At 42.8% G+C, this 20,849-nt stretch overlaps 1 protein-coding gene across 6 annotated transcripts in view; it reads right to left on the bottom strand.

Annotated features, from left to right (window-relative positions):
- Positions 1 to 20,849, bottom strand: part of ythdc1 (YTH domain containing 1) — an 81,936-nt gene that overhangs the window by 46,371 nt on the left and 14,716 nt on the right. For 2 of the 6 annotated variants that reach the window (XM_038804432.1, XM_038804433.1), the window contains exons 2-7: positions 16,159 to 16,260; positions 14,921 to 15,270; positions 10,402 to 10,849; positions 8,287 to 8,385; positions 8,149 to 8,202; positions 3,431 to 3,525 (exon numbers count right to left, since the gene is read on the bottom strand). In XM_038804432.1, the coding sequence (XP_038660360.1) occupies positions 3,431 to 3,525; positions 8,149 to 8,202; positions 8,287 to 8,385; positions 10,402 to 10,849; positions 14,921 to 15,270; positions 16,159 to 16,260 (1,148 nt within the window). The remainder of the gene's footprint in view (positions 1 to 3,430; positions 3,526 to 8,148; positions 8,203 to 8,286; positions 8,386 to 10,401; positions 10,850 to 14,920; positions 15,271 to 16,158; positions 16,261 to 20,849) is intronic. The other 4 variants (XM_038804434.1, XM_038804436.1, XM_038804438.1 and 1 more) reach the window with 3 other exon arrangements.

The following is a 20,849-nucleotide window of genomic DNA, read 5'->3' as shown; positions in this document are numbered from 1 at the left end:
GGGTCAGGCACAAAGTTAAAATTCCTCTTATTAATAAGCACCACAGCTCCACTCGTCTTCGTACTGAGTCCCAAATTAAACACTTGTCCTACGCACCCTTTCCTTAACCTTGTTTGATCCCTCACCCTCTGAAAAAGACCACATCTGTCTTCAAACCCCCCCACCCCAAAATCAGCCATAGGATCATAATGGCCCAAACTCCAGGTCTCTGAAGATAGCTGCCGCCGCCTCACTCCACTCAATAGTGGCACAAAGTAACTTTCACAGTCAGCAACCCACCCCTCCACTATCCCCCTGCCCTCCCTCATCCCAGACAAAGACAGCAGCACTATCCAAGGCTCGCTATCCCAACCCACTTGGAACATGATATAGCTACAATTATGCCATCCCAACCCAGTTGAAAATAACCACCTCCCCCCTCCCCCAAATAACCAACTCCGGCTTTCTCCCCCACTTGACTTCCATTAACCAGCATGTCTGCAGCAGGGTGATTCCCACCTGAGAAAACGCGCAAGTTATATTTACAAAAAGCCCCCCTCCCTACCCAAACTCACATTGAGTCGAGTACCCCAAACCAGTCCATCCTCACACCCACTCCTCCACCGCCCGCACCCACTATTCCAAACAATTGTTTGAAAATATCCAACACTCATACCCCCCACATGCAGGATGGCACATATTTCAAAATTATACAGACACGTAACAGAAAAAAACTGAACAACACTCCGCATACAACAAAAACTAGGCCATGTAGGCAAACACACCCAGATTATTCAATGTTCCCCAGACCACGATCGTTAATAAAGTCATTTCTCTCCTCTGTATTAAAGTAATGTTCTCTATTCCCATTACTGACCCAAAGGTGAGCCGGGTACATCATTCCAAACCTCACCTTGCTCCTAAAAAGCAGCCGTGGCATTAAATTCGGCCTCTCTCCTTTTGTCAGTTCCGGTCCCAAGTCCTGGTATATTTGGAAAGTATGGCCTTCCTAGCTGCAGTCCTGCATTGTCTTTGCCAACCTCAGGCTCTTTTCTTTGTCCAGGTATCTATGGAGCCGTACTATGATTACCCATGGTGGCTCCCCAGCTCTAGAGGCGTTCTCCTCAGCGACCATTAGGCCCAGTTCACTTCAGGAGGGTGTTTGAAGACCCCCCTCACCCACCAACCGCTCGAACATCTTTGCCACATACTCCCGAGGTCCTGGCTCCTTCTATGCCCTCGGGCAGTCCTGTCGTCTGGAGTCATCAATTTTGGCTCTCATCATATTATGCCTCTCCGACATCATCAACATCTCTGCCTCTAAGGAAGCAATTCGATTCTCATGGCCAGTGACCATCTCCACCTTCTGGGTCAACTCATTGTGGCTGTCCCAGTGCTCTTCCAACCTTTCCAGATATGAATTTTGCCATATCTTCAGTGACCACATGCCTTTGCTTTTTATATTCTGCCGATAGGAACTCCCACCTGCTTGTCCGTCGACCACTGAGCCACAGGTCCCTCTGCCATGTTTTCCTTCCTGCGCCATGCATGTTCTCGGAGTCCGAAGCGTACCCCTTATTCAACATATTCATTTGATATCCAGGTTAGTTAACATAGTTCAGCATCTTTCGCCGGAGGAGGAATCGTAGTTCTACTGCACCACTTTTCCACCTGCACAAATCCCAAAAAGGGCCACAAAACCAGTCCTCAGGCAGGAGCTACCTTACGTGCAACCACTCACTCCATGGCCACCACCGGTAGTCTTGTCAGACACTTCCAGGAGAGCCCCGCTGCTGCTGCTTCTGTCCTAAAATTCAATTTAATTCCCTGTAACTGTAACCAGCAGGCTATGTCAAATGAGGAATTAGCCCTGCTGGTTGTGAGAGAACTTCACACTCAATTCTCAAGTGCCTCCTTGGGGGCACATGTGCCATGTCTCAGAGAATGATTAATAGACTGGGCGTGCAGCAAACTGTGATGCCGGAACAATGTGCCTGAACTCTAGGAGCATCAGCACCAGAGAGGCAACTGCCAACAACCAAACAATAAAGAATAGGGCTTCAGCGCTGTGGATCTTCTTGTGACCAAAGGTGAAGTGTAGGGATAAGTGGAGGACAGCTAAGCACGGTCTCCCTAATGGTCCCGGCAGAGGTCGGACGCTCTTGAAGTGGCTGCGGGAGAATGTTAAGAGCAAGATTTGCGGGGTCCCAGGGTGGAAACCCCAACAGATTGTGGGTCCGTCTCCTTTTCCAATTCCTTACAGGTGTCTGCTGGTATGGATCCCGTGGAGGCTGCACTCACGTAGTTTGTGGCAGCCGAGGCGGGCAGATGCCAGAGACAGCTTCGGGCCATCACAGGCTGGAGGCAACACCCCATGTGTAGGGGGATACCGCAAACCTGGAAACCTGCCGCCCATCAGGCTGAGGGACCCAGAAGGAGGCCAGTGACGGCCCACGGTGTACAGGCTCGTCAGTCACTCAAAGAGATGATGGACTTTAATTTTTTTTTTAGGTTTTGTCACATGACATGGGACAGCACTACAATTATGCCATGCCGCAAGAGCTCCGATTAGCCTTGTTGAAGGATCCACAGAGCAGCTGGGGGAGTACTGAGTGTACAGAGGAGAAACACTACAGAATTCTAATCTTGGGGAGTGAAAACCTACCAGCATTCCCATGATGCAAATATATCTTACAATGATTATGAGAGACTGTGGCTGGAACACAGATGTTATCTCATGTGTATAGTTTCTGCACTAAATTAATCATATCTACTAGGCATGTCTCAATTGTTCAGATGCCATTTATCTGGTTAGTTATGGCATAAAGCCAGACTGTGCTTTATGCCCGACTCAGAACTGTGCCTGTTGTCACTGCTTACGGGGACAATCTGACACATTTAGAACTGGATCTGGTAAAAAAAACAAAAAGGGCATGTCTCAATCTTGTAAATAGATCACCTTTTTTGGCCGTGTCTTTCAGGTCAAATTAATTAATGGCAATACTGTGTTACCACCACAGAACAAATTATTCGATAATTGCTGTCTAGCTTTTGGTCAGGTGGCAGCATCAGCTTTGTCTGCTGAGGTGCTCGGTTTGCCCTGAAGCCCACATGGTGAACTACGTTCAACATCTAAATTATACAAATTGATTGCTCAAATTTAATACCAATGACAACCATCACAAGTCAGTGTATAAGCAGAACACTATAGAAAACATCCTTTCTAACCATTCTTGCCTATGAACTGGGTATTTTAAAACTACAAGTAAGTATACTTGTATACTTGGCACAACACAAACTTAAAATCCAAGAACTCGTACATACCAGTGGGATTGATAGCAATCACAAATTAGTGGCAAACACACCCAACATTAAAAAACTAAGCTGCAGAAGGTACTGTGCAAATATAATTGGGATCATTTCAGGTGAATCTGGATACACAAGACAATACCTTAGCCTTTGCCAGGGATACATTCTCATGGTTGTTGCTTTTTATGAGGAAAAATCGTGCATCTCGAAGAATGTACTTCAGTTTACTAGTCTGATCTGTAAAAATGTAAACATAAAATTACTTCACGTAACAGCAAATAGCACTACTGAAAACTGTTCAACAACAAAAATGACACTTTATAATTTTTTCAGAAATGTCAACGTTGTCCCAGATGTAAAAAACATCCACCCATAAAATGCAATTTCAGTGAAAGGAAAGTCATGGCGATTTCAAAAGAAAAAGCAGAAGTCCAATGCAACAGATCGGCACATAGTCTGATTGCAATTTGAGCAATAATTTGAATGTGATCTTTATATGAGCTGTAAAACTTCAAAGTTGAAGAAAATCAAACAGACTCTAAGGAATTCAAGACAGCAGAGTTGAAAAATTCCAAACCACATAAATTGTGGACTAAAAGCATGGGTGGGACTGTGCAGAACTGCTCTTTCAAGAGTAAACATCAGCAGAACAGAACAAATAACACACATTTGGGTTGTGAGTTTCACTGAGACGATTCTAAACCTGACCAATTCACATAATGGATGATCGATTGTAAAAGTGAAACTTTACACCGTTGCATCAGAAGGTAAAGGTACAGGAATACGGATATAGCTTAGAGATTGTTTCCCTGCACTACATACATATGGCCAGAGTGCTAATTTTTTGACAGGAAAGAGAGCTGGTCTTCTCACTCAAAGTACGAAAATGAATTGGCTTATATAGTTCAGTTAGCAATAATTATTGTTTAATAATACACTACTTTCTACTTAATTAACAAAACATTTAATAATTAGATTTGATTATTTAACATATAAAGGAAATACACCGCTGGAAATATTCCACAGATAAAAACAGCATTTGAAAACTTTTTTAAAGCATGATTTGTTCTTCAGTTTAAGGTGCCATCCTTGCTATATTTCTGATGGGCAACACCTACTTATTTGCTGCTGGTTGCAGTTGGTACTGTCAAAAGGCAAGGCAACTAAAGGCTATGTTTAAGCATTCATCCTTGGAAATGCAGCAAAAATGGCAACTTTAACTGAGCGATCAATCAGATTGCAATGTGAACTTTTAAAATGGGTATGAAATTAAAGCCAAACTGCACAAAGGTGAGTAATTCATTTGCGGTAACAAGCTTGTTAGCAGAAATAGCTCATTGATTTTGATAGCGTTAAAACCTGCTGTATGGTTTCATACCAATAGTATCCAATACACAATTTGTCAATTCATTCACATGCAGCTCGTTCAATCTCAGAATACATGCATCAATTCCTCAGCACAACTTAAAAATACAACTTTTATTTTAAAGAGTACCCAATTTGTTTTTTCCAATTAAGGGGCAATTTAGCGTGGCCAATCCACTTATCCTGCACATTTTTGGGTTGAGAGGGTGAGACCCACGCAGACACTGGGAGAATGGCAAACTCCACACAGACAATGACCCAGGGCAGGTATCAAGCCCGGGTCCACAGCACTGTGAGGTAGCAGTACTAACAATTGCACCACCGTGTCTCCTCCAGAGTATAAGGGCAGGCATGGTAGCACATTGGTTAGCACTGTTGCTTCACAGCGCCAGGGTCCTGGGTTCAATTCACACTTGGATCACTGTCTTGCAGAGCCTGCCCATTCTCCCCGTGTCAGCGTGGGTTTCCTCCGGATGCTCCGGTTTCATCCCACAAGTCTCAAATGACATGCTTGTTAGGTGAATTGGACATTCTGAATTCTCCCTCTATGTACCTGAACAGGCTCAGAATGTGGCAACTAGGGGTTTTTCATTCCAGTGTTAATGTAAGCCAACTTGTGACACTAATTAGATTATTGTAACTTTTTATATCTACTGACATATACAATGGTTTCATGTAAAGATAAATATCAACTTAATGACAACTTACTCAAGCTATAAAATGGATGGAAGGTCACAAACTATAACAAAATAATTACAAAAAAGATCATGTATAGATTAACCATTTTCCGAAATCATTCCTGTTTCTTCTTGTTAGGCTCCACATAGTCCTGATGCTTCCAACAATTATTCAAATGTCACCTGAAAAATATTTTGCTGTACCAACTGATTTCCACTGATGAGAAGTAAAGTTCTATCCTCCTTTGTTATGGCCCAAATCATCCGATCTTTGGATCGCTGGTGACTGGATGTATGTCCGGAGATATGTATCGTGATCCTGCTTAAGTCCTGAGTAGTCTTTGGACAGTTTTGATTTACTTACCCGAATAGTCATCCAAAAAATGTTACAGAAAACCCTACTCCCAACTCCTGGCTAACTGAAGAACTGGCACCCCAAACACACACACTGACAGCCCCACCTGCCACCTCACCCACTTACATCACCCACCCTACACATTCATTCACTCACCCATTCACTAACCTTCAAGCTGGACCTTTAAACTTACTATGAAGCTAAAACCATAAAAGGGGCGTGCCAGAAAACATGCAATTTCACTGCTCAGATTGCACAAAGAACTTAAGTTCATTCAATGTGCAGGAATGGTAAACAATAAAGCCCTCCATTTATTGGAACAAAGGAATGTGTAAAATGCTATCTGTGAGCCACATTTGTGAAAAATTCAAGCTAATTTGTGAAGTTTTAGTGCCATCCAATATAAAAGTTGGAAGCAAGACATTTGCAATTCTGCAATCAATTCACCTTAAAAAGGTTTACATTTCCACAAAAACAAACAAATGGCATATCAATGAAAGGTACCAAAAACAAGCTCTTCAACCAGCTCTCAGTTCAACAGGAAACACTCTGGTACTGAATTATCATGACATTGTAATTTGGAGACACGAACTTGGAAATGCTGCGAAATCAAAAGTTGCGGATGCAAGATGACCAATTCAGGAAACTATCATCAACAGAAGGAGACATTAACTGGATATTTTGCCAATTTCACAAAGCTATCCATCCTAATTAAAGTAATTTAATAATCAATAAAGCCAAAAGAGTGTCAAAGCCAATTCCAGTATATTTTAATTCTGCTCCCCCAGCCTCTTCCATGAATTGGTGCAAATAGCATTATTGATTTCCCAAAAAAACATTTTTGATTACAAGAGTCTAGCATTGGCAGGAGAAACAAGAGGATTTTAAACATGAAAGGGTCTAATACAAATTAACATTATTCTAAACTTCAGAGTAAAGAGAATTTACTCCAAAAACTTTTAGCCCATAATTTATACGGTTGCAATGCTACACAATTTCTCAATCCTGCACTTCAAATGTCAAATTAATTAGCTGTTAGATAAGCAATGCTGTTGGTACTACAGGTTTATGACACACAACTTTCACACAACCAAATCAAGAGGCAGTTTTATAATCAGTCTGAAGGAGCTAAGTTTCCTCACGAGAGAGCAGAGTGGAGACAGCATCCATATAAGTAAATTCAGGAAGCAACAACCTCAAAGATCATCTGTGCAATACCCGTACTCGAAAGCTGTCACAAGAATGCAGTTGGCGATTTCCGATTGTGACCATGGAATGAGTGGTCACACACAGGGCAGCTCCTGCTTAAAGGCACAGAAAAGAGCTCTTTTTACCCGATACTGGGTGGAATTTTGATGAAAAGGCGTAGGTGAATGTTGGAGGAGTAGTTTCCCCCAGGAGTGGTACGTCTGCTGGCTATCAGACCCGGCAGAAAACAGTGAAAGAGTTGGCTGAAAAGTTGGAAGGAGCCTTTGCTGCAGCAGCCACTGTAAGCATGCAGGCGGGGAAGGGTTGATGCAAGCTGGAAGGCCCCAGATGGAGGAGCTGATGGCATTTATTAAAGACAAATTCTGCCGGCAGAAGAAGGAAATGCACGAGGATCGCTCTACGGCCATCGAAGGAGCTGTGGCACCCCATAAGAGTTCTTTGGAACGTGTAGAGATGCAGAGGTTGCAGATTCGGGAGATCAAGGGGTGATCTTGGACCACAGCGATCATGTGGTGGCTCTAGAGGCGGAGGTGGGGCTCCTAGGGGACCTGTGTAAAACATTGAGGGCAAAGGTGGAGGAGCGGAAGGTGTGAGTGCCACAAGGTATGTCTTGGAAGATGCTGGCAGGGCTGGTGGCAGAAGGGGTGCTCGATAAGGTGCCTGAAGTAGACCGAGCGCATAGGTCCCTGAGGCAGAAGCCTCGAGCTGGGGTGCCATCGCGGGCGATAATCGTGAGACTCCACAAATTTGTGGAGAAAGATAAGATTCTGCGATGGGCTGGGGAGAAACAAGAGTGCAGTTGGACTATCAATGGCATAGTTAGAATATTATGTCTTAGCACAAGCAGCTCATTCTGAATGATAGATACTCCCCAGCATAAGGAACAAAAAAATGTAGGTGATATAAAATAGAACTAAAATTGCCAGAAAAGCCATCCGCACATGTAACAACCACCCATTTTAGTCAATTAAAATATTAAACTAAAAAAATTAACTTTTAGACTTGCATTGAGAATTAGTAATGTCCTTATTTCACTATTAAATTTTATCTCCCCAGGTTACAGTTGAAATTTATAAATTACGGAGCACTGCAACCTCAATAAATTATAACGGCTTACAATATTTTAGAGTCGAGTACATCAGGTCCATAGATGTCAAGCATGACACATGACCTAACAGCTGCTTTTCAAGCTGCTCAACAACACATTGAGGGTGTGCTGTCTTATGCTAACCTCTAAGCTAGTTGTTTCCATACCTTTACGAACTGCACGCACAGATGATGACAGCTTCTCATGTTTCTTCTCTGATCCTGCATTATAGTACATAAAACCCATTAGGCCCTTGCTGTTTAAGCTCCACGCACAACAAGTTCCAAATGAAACACAAAACATACCTGCATATGAATCGGATGCTGAGCTTTCACTCCTATCAAACACAATTGGAGAAATGTCTCTAGACCGCTTTTTCTTCTCCTTTTTATCTGTCTCATCGTCTGAAGAAAAGTTAATTTGTAACAATTCTATTTAATGATAGTCTAAGAATCAGAGACTGCAGTATGATGATGGGGGTTGAAAATTCCACTAAATTTGGTCTAGGCCTGTTGAAAATTACAAATCAGTAAAATTATGGAAACGGAGCCATATTGTTGCAATGTCCAGTATCTGCTGCTCGGCACATACTCAGCACAGTAGCAGCTTTCAGGATTTGAAAATTATAGTTGAATCCAGATAACTAAAGAACCAATTTGAAAAAGTTATAAAACTCGAGCTAAGATTAGCCAATTTACAAATCTTTGCTTTGACATGAAATTTTGTGTTTCAAATTGAACTGTTCAATTAACAAAACAAAAGCTGTTGCTATCATTATACTGCTCGCACAGGTGGAGTACCAACACCATATTAACAGTGATGCAGCTGAGAAACCATACACTGATGTAGAAAAGGGATGAAGGTACAGCTCCATGTACGTACACGGAAAGATTTGCTTACTCGCCTCAAATATTTTAGATCCATTTAGGACAGTTAGCATTTATCAAATGGGGAAAATCGTATTACACCTCCAAGTCAAACTTAAAAACCGAAGATCTGGGAAGCATAAAACTGGTCCTTTTACCTCTACATTGGGCTCAAATCAGAATGATGTTTTAGAAGTCTCCTGATCTATAAACGATAGCTTGAATAGACTTAAACCAGTTCCAAGGAGGCAAATAACAACAATAAAAAACTAATTTGACACTAATCAGAGAGCCACAGCATGGCAAATGTAGGAAACGAAAGTGGATAAGTAATTCAGCAAGTGCTCTACTGAGGCTCTGATTGAAGCACATTGTTGGGACAGAGTAACGGGAGTCTTACTTTGCATTTGACCAACAGAAATAAAAAGCAGTGAATTGTCACTGATTGAAGATGGGGAATCTTGAACAGTGAAGAAATTGATGATTCAAAGCTAGTCACAGAAGTAGAGCAATACCTGAACCAGAGGTTCGAGAATCCTGAAAAGCACAGCGGACATCTTAATTGACTAGGGAAAAGAATAAGAACCGGGAAAGAAAGAAATGCAAAACTAAGATGGCGAATGTTGTATGATGCATTTCTTCAATGGTTTCAGCACAATGTGCTCAGAAAGTTCATTTTAATTGCTGCCTACTGAAAGCTAATGAACATGCCAGAGAACCCAGCGTGGTAAGGCTTACGCAAAGAGATTGTTACACACCCGAACATTATATAATTTCCTGTTTTATCATAATCTGTGAGGCTGCCCCAATGGTTACAATTAAGTTGCTTCATCTGTATAAAAACTTGCACATCAGTCCAGTCTCACTAGCCACATTATCCACCATTCAAATGGCTAACCTCATGAGCAGCCATGACCATCACAATGGTAGCAACATAGAGCCCTGACCTGCAAAGCTAAAGAAAATAATTTTCAACCCCCTCAATCATTATACATTAGGTTGACATATATTCCCACTCTCCCACAAACAAAAATGGGGCGATATTTCTACATATATTACCAGATAATACTCTAATTCTCATTAAGCCCACAACTAAAAGCCACAAACAAAGATTTTTTTTTCAAATTTACAAATGATTCACATTTGGAGATTTTAGCTAAATGAATTACACAGATTAGGACACAAGTAGGTGATAGATGTACACAGACCGCTGTACTACACCTATTTTTGTAGCTGCTGCAAACAAATTTTTAAATACAATCTCAGCTCGCCTTTCCATACCACACCTATCAGGAATTTGAGCATCTACAAAAACAGGTCAAGAAACACAAACTACCAATTTTATAAACTGATTAGAATAATTCACTGTACATTTCAGACAGGTTCAATGCCTGCACTGTATTGGTTTCTAAAGAAAACTTTCTGGCTTGCTGGACTGAGATTTCCTAACCTTTCAAACAAACCTGAAACGTCACCCTTACAGTAACAAAAATACTCAAAATAAATGGATTTTACATTAAATGGCAAACTGCAATTTTCAGCCTTGGAATGTACCTGATGCATCAGAACCAGATCTGGTGGCAGATTCCCCATCAGTAAATGAGACAGACTCAGAGTCAGAGTCACTGGCTTCACTACGTGTATCATAGTCCTGCTCATGGCCTTCTTCCTTACTTTCTCTAGGATCTCTTTCTCTGAAATCATCTTGTTCAGACATATCCTGTTCATATTCTTCTTCTACTTCTTCTTCCTCCTCCTCCTCCGCCGCCTCCTCCTCCTCTTCCTCTTCCACCACCTCCTCATCTCCCTCCTTCTCTCCCTCAGCGTCATCCTCATCAGGTATTATGGTGTCTACAGCTTCATCTTGATTCTCTTGGTCTTCAGATGAAGCATTTCCATCAGTTTCAACCTCTGCTTCAGACTGATAATCAGATTGAACCTCTTCTTTAGAGGAATGGCTTGATCTATGCACTTTCACATTCTCGATATTCCGTAAAGTCTTCTGCATTAAAAATAGAAAATTGGCAAAATAGTATTTTCAAAGTAAGCAATCCTAGCAAAGATAGGCTATGTACACAGTAAAATGACAGTTTAAAGTTATAACTAAACAGTAATTGCTGTATAACTGGCTAACTGGAGAGGCCATTAACAGGCCAGCATTGAGGGGAAAGTGAATTATCTCCAGCATATTAACATCCCCAAGGGTCTCACTTTATTGAATTTAAATGTTTAACTGATCATCTTTGCATTTACAGATTCCAAACCAATAATGTTAAATATAAATTAAATGATCAGTAATACAAGTTACTTTACCCCAAACGTGACAAAAGAATAGCAAGGTTAATTAAAAACAGTCATTTGGTGGTAGAGAAGTAGCATATTGTTGAAGAGAGACAGATGAATGCAAAATTTGAAATGAAGAATTTATGCCCCAGGACAAACGGGGTGATTATTTGGCACATCAAATCTGATTGGCCGAAACTTTGCCATGGAGAAAGCAATAGGAAACTACAGGGTCCCCATTCTTCAGGTAATGCAAAGAGGCTCAAGACTTGAACATATTCATTTTGTTTGCAGAGAACGGGTTCCTACATAAGAATGCATGCCACTTCCAGATATCATAAACGAGCCATGTTGCTAGTTGGGCTGGTTATCTTTAATTGGTTGTTCATGTAGCTATTAACACAGCATAGTCACTCCACTGACGACCCAGGTTCAAGCCCGGCTCTGGGTCACTGTCCGTGTGGAGATTGCATATTCTCCTGTGTTGCATGGGTCTCATCCCCACAACCCAAAGATGTGCAGGGTTGGTGAATTGGCCACACTAAATTGCCCCTTAAATGGAATTGTTATTTTATAAATGCACACTAAGGATTGTTCAGCAAGTGCTGCTCAATCGTTTAATCACATGTAAAATAGACATTTGGTTTGGGGTTTTTCTAGCACTGGCTGGTAGGGTACTGTCAGTACTCTACCTATTAAAACCTGAAGAAACACTTTGATTCGATCAGCTAATCCTTTCGATGTGCTGGTACCTGGCATTGCACTGGTACTGAAATTTATGAACGACATTGCTCAATTGTGGTGGTAGGCAATAGGTACACGATGATCTGATCAGGAAAGACATTATCCTGCAGGATAGCTTCAATGTACTATTTCTACATTGAGCTTACAAAGTGGGCAAATGGCTCGGCCAATTTTATAGCAAGGGGAGTTATGCGAATCCCAACGCAGATGCCAATTGGTGATATCAGGCATGCGGTAGACAAAAGTGGAGAAACCAATCACTGATTTCTCAACTAACACACACAGGAAAGTGAGTGGGTTAGACCACGCCATTGCAGAAGTGGATCTGAATGGATCTCACTAAGGTGTGCCAGGCATCCTTACACTCAGTAGCAAAGCCAAAGATTACAAATATATCAGAAAAATGCCATCAAAAACGTGCTCCCTGTGGAAACCAACGAAAATGTTAATGAGCATTGAACCTGGAGAGAATCCCAAGGGGATACTGCCATCAATCCAAAAAGACATCCTGCCTATCACACAACTAAGTAAAGTTGTGTATGAATTTCATTGCCAGTGCAATGCCAGATATGCAGCCCATTCAACCCAACAATTGTCTAGTTCAACCAAGCAACATGTTCCTCTGACTGCTCGGAATAGGCAGAGCAAAGACCATACTTAAACAGCCTGATCTTGGAAAACCCAAAATAAAACATTGACTGTTGGATACGATGTGATTGAATAGCATTTGCTGAACAATCCTGAGTGCGCTAATAACTACACTCAATCCTAGATCCAAGTCGGTGGCTATTTATGCTTGCGAGGAATTACATATATTCATAGGAAGGGTCCCGTTTTCTGCAAATGGAATATTTAATTGTGTTTGTATTACCTGGAAGCATGGGGAACCTTTAGTTTCCCATAGTTTTCTTTATGACAATCCCCAGCCAGAACTGACTTCCCCACCAATCAGCACCTCTTTTCTCCTTTACTTAATTGTTGTGATCATTTGAAATTTGGCATTCTTTTATCTGCTTCATTAAGTCAAGACAAAAAACTTCAGAAACAAGATCTTGTAAAATGTTTTTTGTAAAGGGGGCAGATATACAAATATACAATTACTAAACATAATGGCAATGGTACACATTAAGAAAATAATTTTTACATAATGTATGAATTTCATTACAATTACTATCAGCTAATACTAAAGATTCAGGGGAACTAAACTGAGCCTGAGTTTGAGAATAAAGATCAACAAGAACAATCATTTAAATGCACAATTAAAAAATACATATACGAGTTACCCCATGCACAGCATGCACTTCCTGAACAGATCACTTCCCCTACCACAAGTTACAACCATGTATTGCTAAAAAAGAAAATACTGAGTCACCACACCCAACACCATGGGGAAATAGAATTTAAAAAGCATACTGGGTCGGAATCCGCTGCACTCTCCAGCTCAAATTTATATTTGTCCTGCAAATTGAGGTACAAACCGATGAGGACAATATGAAAGTCGATGAACACAACAGGACCAACAACAGCATATCTCCTTAATTAATGAGATTTAAGGATCAAAAAATATGTCAAGGAGGATAGATGGGGTGAATGCAATGTCAAATGAGAGATAAAGGGAAAGATTGAGAGATTTTTTTTAACTGCCAATTATTTACCAACTGGAAGTATTGGTCGCCATACTTAATTGTTAATTTCTGAGCCAGTCATTAAGTCATTAAAAGGACACCCGAGTATTAATAACTAGACATAATGTTGTGGTAAGTTATGCGCAAATGCAAAGTTCACAGGGAGGTTAAGGACAAGATGCTATTTTTATCAACCAAAATGACAGTGCCACAGGTCATTCAGTATCATGATGTTTCACAATTTATAGGCTATCCAGCTTTCTTGCTACAAGTTACTGGCTGATTTTCACATCAGGCATTGTTCACAAGCCTTTTAAGTAACATTTTTGCCACTGCACTGTTTCCACTGTGCACCACCACACATTTCAGAACATATAAATCCTTCAGATAAAAACTTGAACTGTAACCATACCATGTAATTAATTTTGCAGCAACCTCAAAAATAATGAAAATAAAAGACTGGTTTGCTAGCCATAAGGCACAAATGTGCAAGTAACCACAATGAATTGCCAATTCTTCCTCAATGACTAATTCAGTTGAACAACTCACAGACTTAAATATGAATGTACATGAATGTAATTTAGGAATTTATTTTTTCTCTATAAATTCAGAGTATCCAATTTTTTTTCCAATTAAAGGGCAATTTAGCATGGCCAATCCACCTACCCTGCACATCTTGTGTGTTGTGCGGGTGAGATATACGGAGACACGGGGAGAATGTGAAAACTGCGCACACACAGTGACCCAGGGCCGGGATCGAACCTGGGACCTCGGCGCCATGAGGCAGTGCTAACCACTGTGCCACCATGCCGCCCTATTTAGGAGATTTCTTAGCAGAATCATTTTAGAAAATAATTCACATTTCCTCCAACCTTTCCAGTCTGAAATGCACACTATCAATTTTTACCTTCTTTCAAGATTCATAATATAGAATGCAGTAGCTTCAACTCACCACGAAAATCATCTCGCAATTTGCTTATTGTTTACCAAATGTGTGCCAGGTCCACTAGTCTCTTCCCACCTGGAGCTTTGACCCTGTCTGCTGTTCTGCTTTGTCCCTCTGTTCTGTCTATTTCTCCATCTGCAACTGGAATGATCTCCAAGCCTTCCATGCTCACAAACATACTTTGCTAATTATAAGTATCCTCCAAGGAGCACTATTCTGCAGATGTGTTAAGACAACAAAAACAATGTCCCATTGCAATGTATCCATTCAGGATAATTGGTTTCAATGGGCTGTGTTTAGAGAAGGACCTGCCTGTAATTTACCCTATGACGCCACCCTGCTCTTATTAGCTGCCATACACCAGAACCAGTGTCTTCCAACAGCAGGAAAATGCCAATGAAGTTATAAGAGCAGGGTGCATTGATAGTCTTCTTCACAGCAAATACAAAGATTAACTTTTGCAGTTTTGCCTTACCATGCTGTAAGTTTCCGACTCGTCTGGGGTTGTCGATTTAATTTTTCTGTCGGACTCTCTTCTTCTACTCCCCACTCTGTCTGTTCGATCTTTCTGTGACTCACGAGAATTCCCACCTTGGGTATGGTTCTTTCTGTCAGTACTTGCAGTCTTGCTTCTCTCGTATCGCTGATATTCATCCTTCTTAAGGGTTGACACATGTCTGCTTTTTGAGACAGAAGCCTTTATGCTGTCTCCTGCAGACGGGCAGGAAGATCTTTTGCTAACTTGCCGCATTGAATGACTTGAAGATTTCTGCCTTTTCCCATCACCACTGTCAGCTCTCTCCTTTTCATTTTTTCTTTTTGATGCTGTTCAATAAAGAAAGTTAACACACTTTATGTCTCAAAAAATACATCAAAATCATGAGTGAGAAAAGCAAACAGTTTAAAGGTATTGCACAAGCAAAAATAGAATGGTTCAATTGTAAGGAAGGCTCGCTAGTATTATCTATAAACAAAAATAGCAAGTATGATTAAATAATATGGTGCTTTCACATTGTTATATGTAGTAAGGATATCCTGTCAAAAACGTAATGACTGCTGAATTTGTCTTCCGTTGCCGTCAGTACCAAGTTAAAACAGTACAAATGATATTTTAATGTACCTATTAAAGCTCAAAAGCAGAATTCTGTTGATAAAATACAAAGCCTGATCAGATAAACAAATTATGACTAGGCTGTACTTGCCCTCCAGCATAAAAACACAAGTCAAAATTGATGCAATGGGACAACATATATGCTAAGCAATCCAAAGTAAGATATGAGAAAAATTAACTCTTAAACCGGTGATCCACCTGGGAATCTCCAGATTAGCCACCTAATTTATTTTTCAGATGACTTATATATTCAATTTGAAGACAAATCCAAAGAGAAAAAAAACGACTATTAAAGGCTGCATTTTCATAGGGGCTGTTTAGCAGAGGGCTAAATCGCTGGCTTTGAAAGCAGACCAAGGCAGGCCAGCAGCACGGTTCGATTCCCGTAACAGCCTCCCCAAACAGGCGCCTGAATGTGGCGATTAGGGGCTTTTCACAGTAATTTCATTGAAGCCTACTCATGACAATAAGCGATTTTCATTTTTTTTTTCATTTCATGCTTGCAAAGCAACTACGATTTGCCCAACCAGACTCAAAAGGCTCCTGTGAAACCATTAAAAAAATAGTCTATAAACCAAAAAGCATGAATATGCCACACTCACCTTTCTTCTCACTAATGTCTTGTTCACTTTCAGGATTATAAAGCTCATCATCTTGGTCTGGGGCTTCCGTCAAGATATCATCTAAAACATTGACTTCACCATCTAAAAAACAAGAAATATAACTTATCTTTCACCGATGCTTTGCCACAAGTACAATAACCTACAACGGGTCATATGTTACAATTTTATAATTATACAGTATGTCATTCGGGGCAGCAGGGTAGCATGGTGGTTAGCATAAATGCTTCACAGTACAAGGGTCCAAGGTTCGATTCCCGGCTGGGTCACTGTCTGTGTGGAGTCTGCACGTCCTCCCCCTGTGTGCGTGGGTTTCCTCCGGGTGCTCCGGTTTCCTCCCAGTCCAAAGATGTGCGGGTTAGGTGGATTGGCCATGCTAAATTGCCCATAGTGTCCTAATAAAAGTAAGGTTAAGGGGGGGGGGGGGTTGTTGGGTTACGGGTATAGGGTGGATACGTGGGTTTGAGTAGGGTGATCATGGCTCGGCACAACATTGAGGGCCGAAGGGCCTGTTCTGTGCTGTACTGTTCTATGTTCTATTTCAATATAAATTTTTATGCAAGAATAAAAGGTGAATAAATAGGAAGCAGAGTTGGGAGAGGAGATCAATTGGGGCATATGGAGTGAGGCACTGCGTACGGTAAACGGGACCTCCTCTCATGCAAGTATGAGCCTGATACAGTCTAAGGTGGTGCACAGGGTGCATATGACTCGGGCGAGAACGAGTGGGTTCTTTCAGCGGGTAGCAGATGAGTGTGAGAGGTGTGGGTGGGGGCCAGCAAATCACACGCACATGTTTTGGGGTTGCAAAAAATTGGGAAGATTCTGGACGGGAGTGTTTGCGGTCAAAGCCAAGGTAGTGGAGGAGGTGGACCCGTACCCTTTGGTGGTGATATTTGAGTTTTCAGAGAAGCCGGAGCTCATTGAGAGGAGCAGGGCCGATTTTGTGGCCTTCGCCTCTCTGAATGCATGGCGGCTAATTTTGGTGGAGTGTCAGCCGGCATTGCCACCGGGGTAGCGGCTTGGTTGGGTGATCTGTACGACTTCCTGCGGTTAGAGAAGATAAAGCATGAGTTAAGGGGCTCAGCAGGAGAGTTTGAGAAAAGGTGAAGGATGTTTGTGACCGTGTTTGAGGAGCTGTTCGTCGCAGGGGAGTGATGAAAAAGGAGAAAAATCTGTACAGATTGTGTAGTTGATTGTTGGGAAGTATGTTTCCTGGGATATTTATTTGCTGTAATCTGTTTTGATACATGTTTGAAATAAAATACATTGAAAAAAAGGAATAACGGGTGAATTTTAGTAAAAATACTTTTTGCTTTATTTTCATTCTGGACGCACTCTGGTATCTCATTTCTACCCTTAAACATCATCTTGTCTGTTCGGTGTGCTGATGCTGCCCGAGTCGCTGCCTTCTCCCACTGTTTTCTTGCTTTACTTGCCTTTTTTACCATTCATTGTTCTTTTTTTAAATAAATTTAGAGTACCCAATTGATTTTTTCTAATTAAGGGGCAATTTAGTGCAGCCAATCCACCTACCTTGCACATCTTTGGGATGTGGGGGCGAAACCCACGCAAACACGGGGAGAATGTGCAAACTCCTCACAGACAGTGACCCAGAGCCAGGATCGAACCTGAGACCTCGGCGCCGTGAAGCAGCAGGGCTAACCCACTGCGCCACCGTGCTACCCTACCATTCATTGTTCTTAAATTTTCTTCAGTTTCCGCCTTAGATTGTTTTTATTCTCATCTCCAACTACTACCTTTACTTCTTTTCCATATTAGAATCAGAGATTGTTAAAGTACAATAATGAACCATTATGAGATGCAGAGTGACAATCCACTGAACTGCTAAACCATAGGTCCAGGCTAATGCTCTGGGGACAGAGGTTCAAATTCCACCATGGTGGAATTTAATTCAATTAACTAATTAATAAACGTGGAATTGAAAACTCGTCTCACAATGTCGAAAGGTGAGTACACACAGGGACAGTAATACTCCTCTGGTGAGGCTGATGTATGGATCGGTGGATGAGAAGTGCCACGAGACAGAGCGCGCAGCTGGAGCTGGGGTTGGGGGCGCAGAGGAGGAGGGTGAAGCAGGAGGAGAGGGCAAGGCTGGTCGATGGGATTCTGAGGGTGGACCGGAGGTACTCGATGATACCAAAGGATGGGTTGTTAAGGGAGAGATCGAGGCTCCAGACGGAGTTGTTATTAGTGTCCACAGGGAAGACAGTGGGGCACTTGCGGAGAGCCAGAAGGGCAGTGTACATATGAGTACAAGGCGAGTTGGATGCTGATCCACTTGTGATGCGCCACGGGTGAAGATGGCTGAGGACATGGGGGCAGCGCTGCCTGCCCAGTGGTCGACTGAGTATTTGAATGCGTTTTTGAACAACAAATTCAAGCAGCAGGGGAAAGGGGCTTGAGAGGATTTGGCCATGGTGGTGGAGCTGCTCAAAGCTGCAATTGAGTGAGTGGAGCAGAGGCAAGCTGGACAAGCTAGTTAACGGTAGTGATGTGCGAGGTTGCCAAGAGGAAAGCCGGGTGGGGGGTTTGGTTCTTTGCTGACATGGGTGTGGCACAGTTGGGGGGGGGGGGGGGGGGGGGGGGGGTTTACCAGTAGTCCTAGTAAATGTTTATGCCTCGAATTGGGATGACATGGACTTTGAGGGGAAAATTCTGGACCAGGTCAACTCGGAGTACTTGCCGATTGTAGTTTCTGACCACGCGCCACATTGGGTAGATTTCCAGGTGGTTCAGGGTGAGACCCAACAGCCGCAGTGGAGGCTAGATGTGGGGCCACTGGCTAAAGGAGAGTACGAGCGGGTGAGGACTGCTATCTGGGCTACATGGAGTCGAATGACATTGAAGGGTGCGGGGTTGGGGAGGGTGGTGCAGGAGGGGGCAAGGCTGGTCGATGAGATTCTGAGGGTGGACCAGAAGTACTCGATGGCGCCAGAGGATGGGTTGTTAAGGGAGAGATCGAGGCTCCAGACAGAGTTTTTATTAGTGTCCACAGGGAAGACAGTGGGGCACTTGCGGAGAGCCAGAGGGGCAGTGTACATATGGGCACTAGGCGAGTAGGATGCTGATCCACCAGTTAAGAAAGTAGGCAACAGTGAGGGAGATCGGTGGGGTGACAAGCGAGAGGAGTAAGGTGGTAACAGACCTAGAGGGAGTGAAGGGGCAGAGGAGGCCTGTTATATGAGGCTGTATGAGTTAGGATCCCCAACAAGAGTAGAGGGTATGTGGCGGTTCGTAGATGGGCTGGAGTTCCCAGAAGTGGAAGAGGAGCAGGTTCAGGGAGGTAGTGAATGGCCTGGGAGCAATGCAGGCAGGGAAGCCCAGGCCGGATGGGTTCCCAGTAATTTTATATAAGGTTTAGGGTGGAGCTGGGCCACTGCTGGTGGGGACATAGAATGAGGCGCAGGGCAAACCACCCACCCTCCACCCACACTGTCGCAGGCTTCCATCTCCCTGATTCTAAAGAAGGATATGGACCCAGAGCAGTGTGGGTTGTACCGCCCGATATCACAGCTAAGCTGCTGCCGAAGATGCTCGCTTCGCGAATTGAGGACTGTGTGCCTGGGTGATAGGGGCGGACTAGACAGGATTTGTGATGGGAAGGCAGTTGTCGAGGACTGTGCTGAGGTTACTTAATTTGATTGTGATATCCTCGGAGGGGCAGGTGGTGGTGGCGATGGACGCAGAGAAGGCCTATGATCGGGTTAGAGTGGGCGTATTTGTTTGAGGTCCTGGGGTGGTTTGGGTTTGTGGATTGGGTCCAGCTATTTTACAGAGCAGCCGGATGACTCAAATGAGTTTAGGATATTCTGAGCTACATCGGGGGACTAGACAGGGTTGCCCGCTCTCCTCAGTTTCTTTCCGCCTTGTCGATTGAGGGAGTCGAGGGATTGAGCGTGAGGAAGGGGTGAGGGGTTTGCCGAGCATAGGATTTTGTTGTATGCGGGTGATTTGTTATATATTTCGGACATGGTGGACAGCATTGGAGGGGTTATGGAGATTTTGGCCGGTTTTCAGGATATAAATTGAACATGGGAAAGATGGAGGTGTTCCCGATCAATGTCAGAGGGCAAGAAATGAGATATGGGGAGTTGCCGCTTAGGGTGGTGGGGGGGAAACTGGCGCAGAGTTGGGCCCAGCAACATAGATTGAATTTGGCTTGATTGGTGGAGGGAACGAAGGCTACTTTTGAGAGGTGGGATGTGTTGCCAGAATAAAGGGATTAAGGGTTATGGTGTTCGGGCCGGAAAGTGGAGCTGAGTCCACAAAAGATCAGCCATGATCTAATTGAATGGCGGAGCAGGCTCGAGGGGCCAGATGGCCTACTCCTGCTCCTAGTTCTTATTTTCTTATTATCGCTGGCTGGGTGTGTGCAGACAGTGAAAATGACAGTGCTGGCCTGGTTTCTGTTTGTGTTCCAGAACCTCGGTGTTTTGGAGATCTGTGGTTGTTTGTTGGGTTGATGTGTTTTTCTTCTGATATTCTGTGCATATGTATAAAAAGGCTTGAATAAAATATATTAAAAATAGAATAAAGTGAAAAATAAGTCTGAACCAGTCCTTTTCTTCAAATGTAAAATGTCGCCACAATCCCAAAGGACCATATGCCGCTCTCCCCTTTTGAGCGAGCTAACTGGTGATGATTTAACG

This window comes from Scyliorhinus canicula, chromosome 8 (assembly GCF_902713615.1).
Source record: "Scyliorhinus canicula chromosome 8, sScyCan1.1, whole genome shotgun sequence".
NCBI classification, from domain to species: Eukaryota; Metazoa; Chordata; class Chondrichthyes; order Carcharhiniformes; family Scyliorhinidae; genus Scyliorhinus; species Scyliorhinus canicula.
Note: the sequence above shows the minus strand (reverse complement) of the source record. Positions and strands in the feature narration are given on the sequence as shown.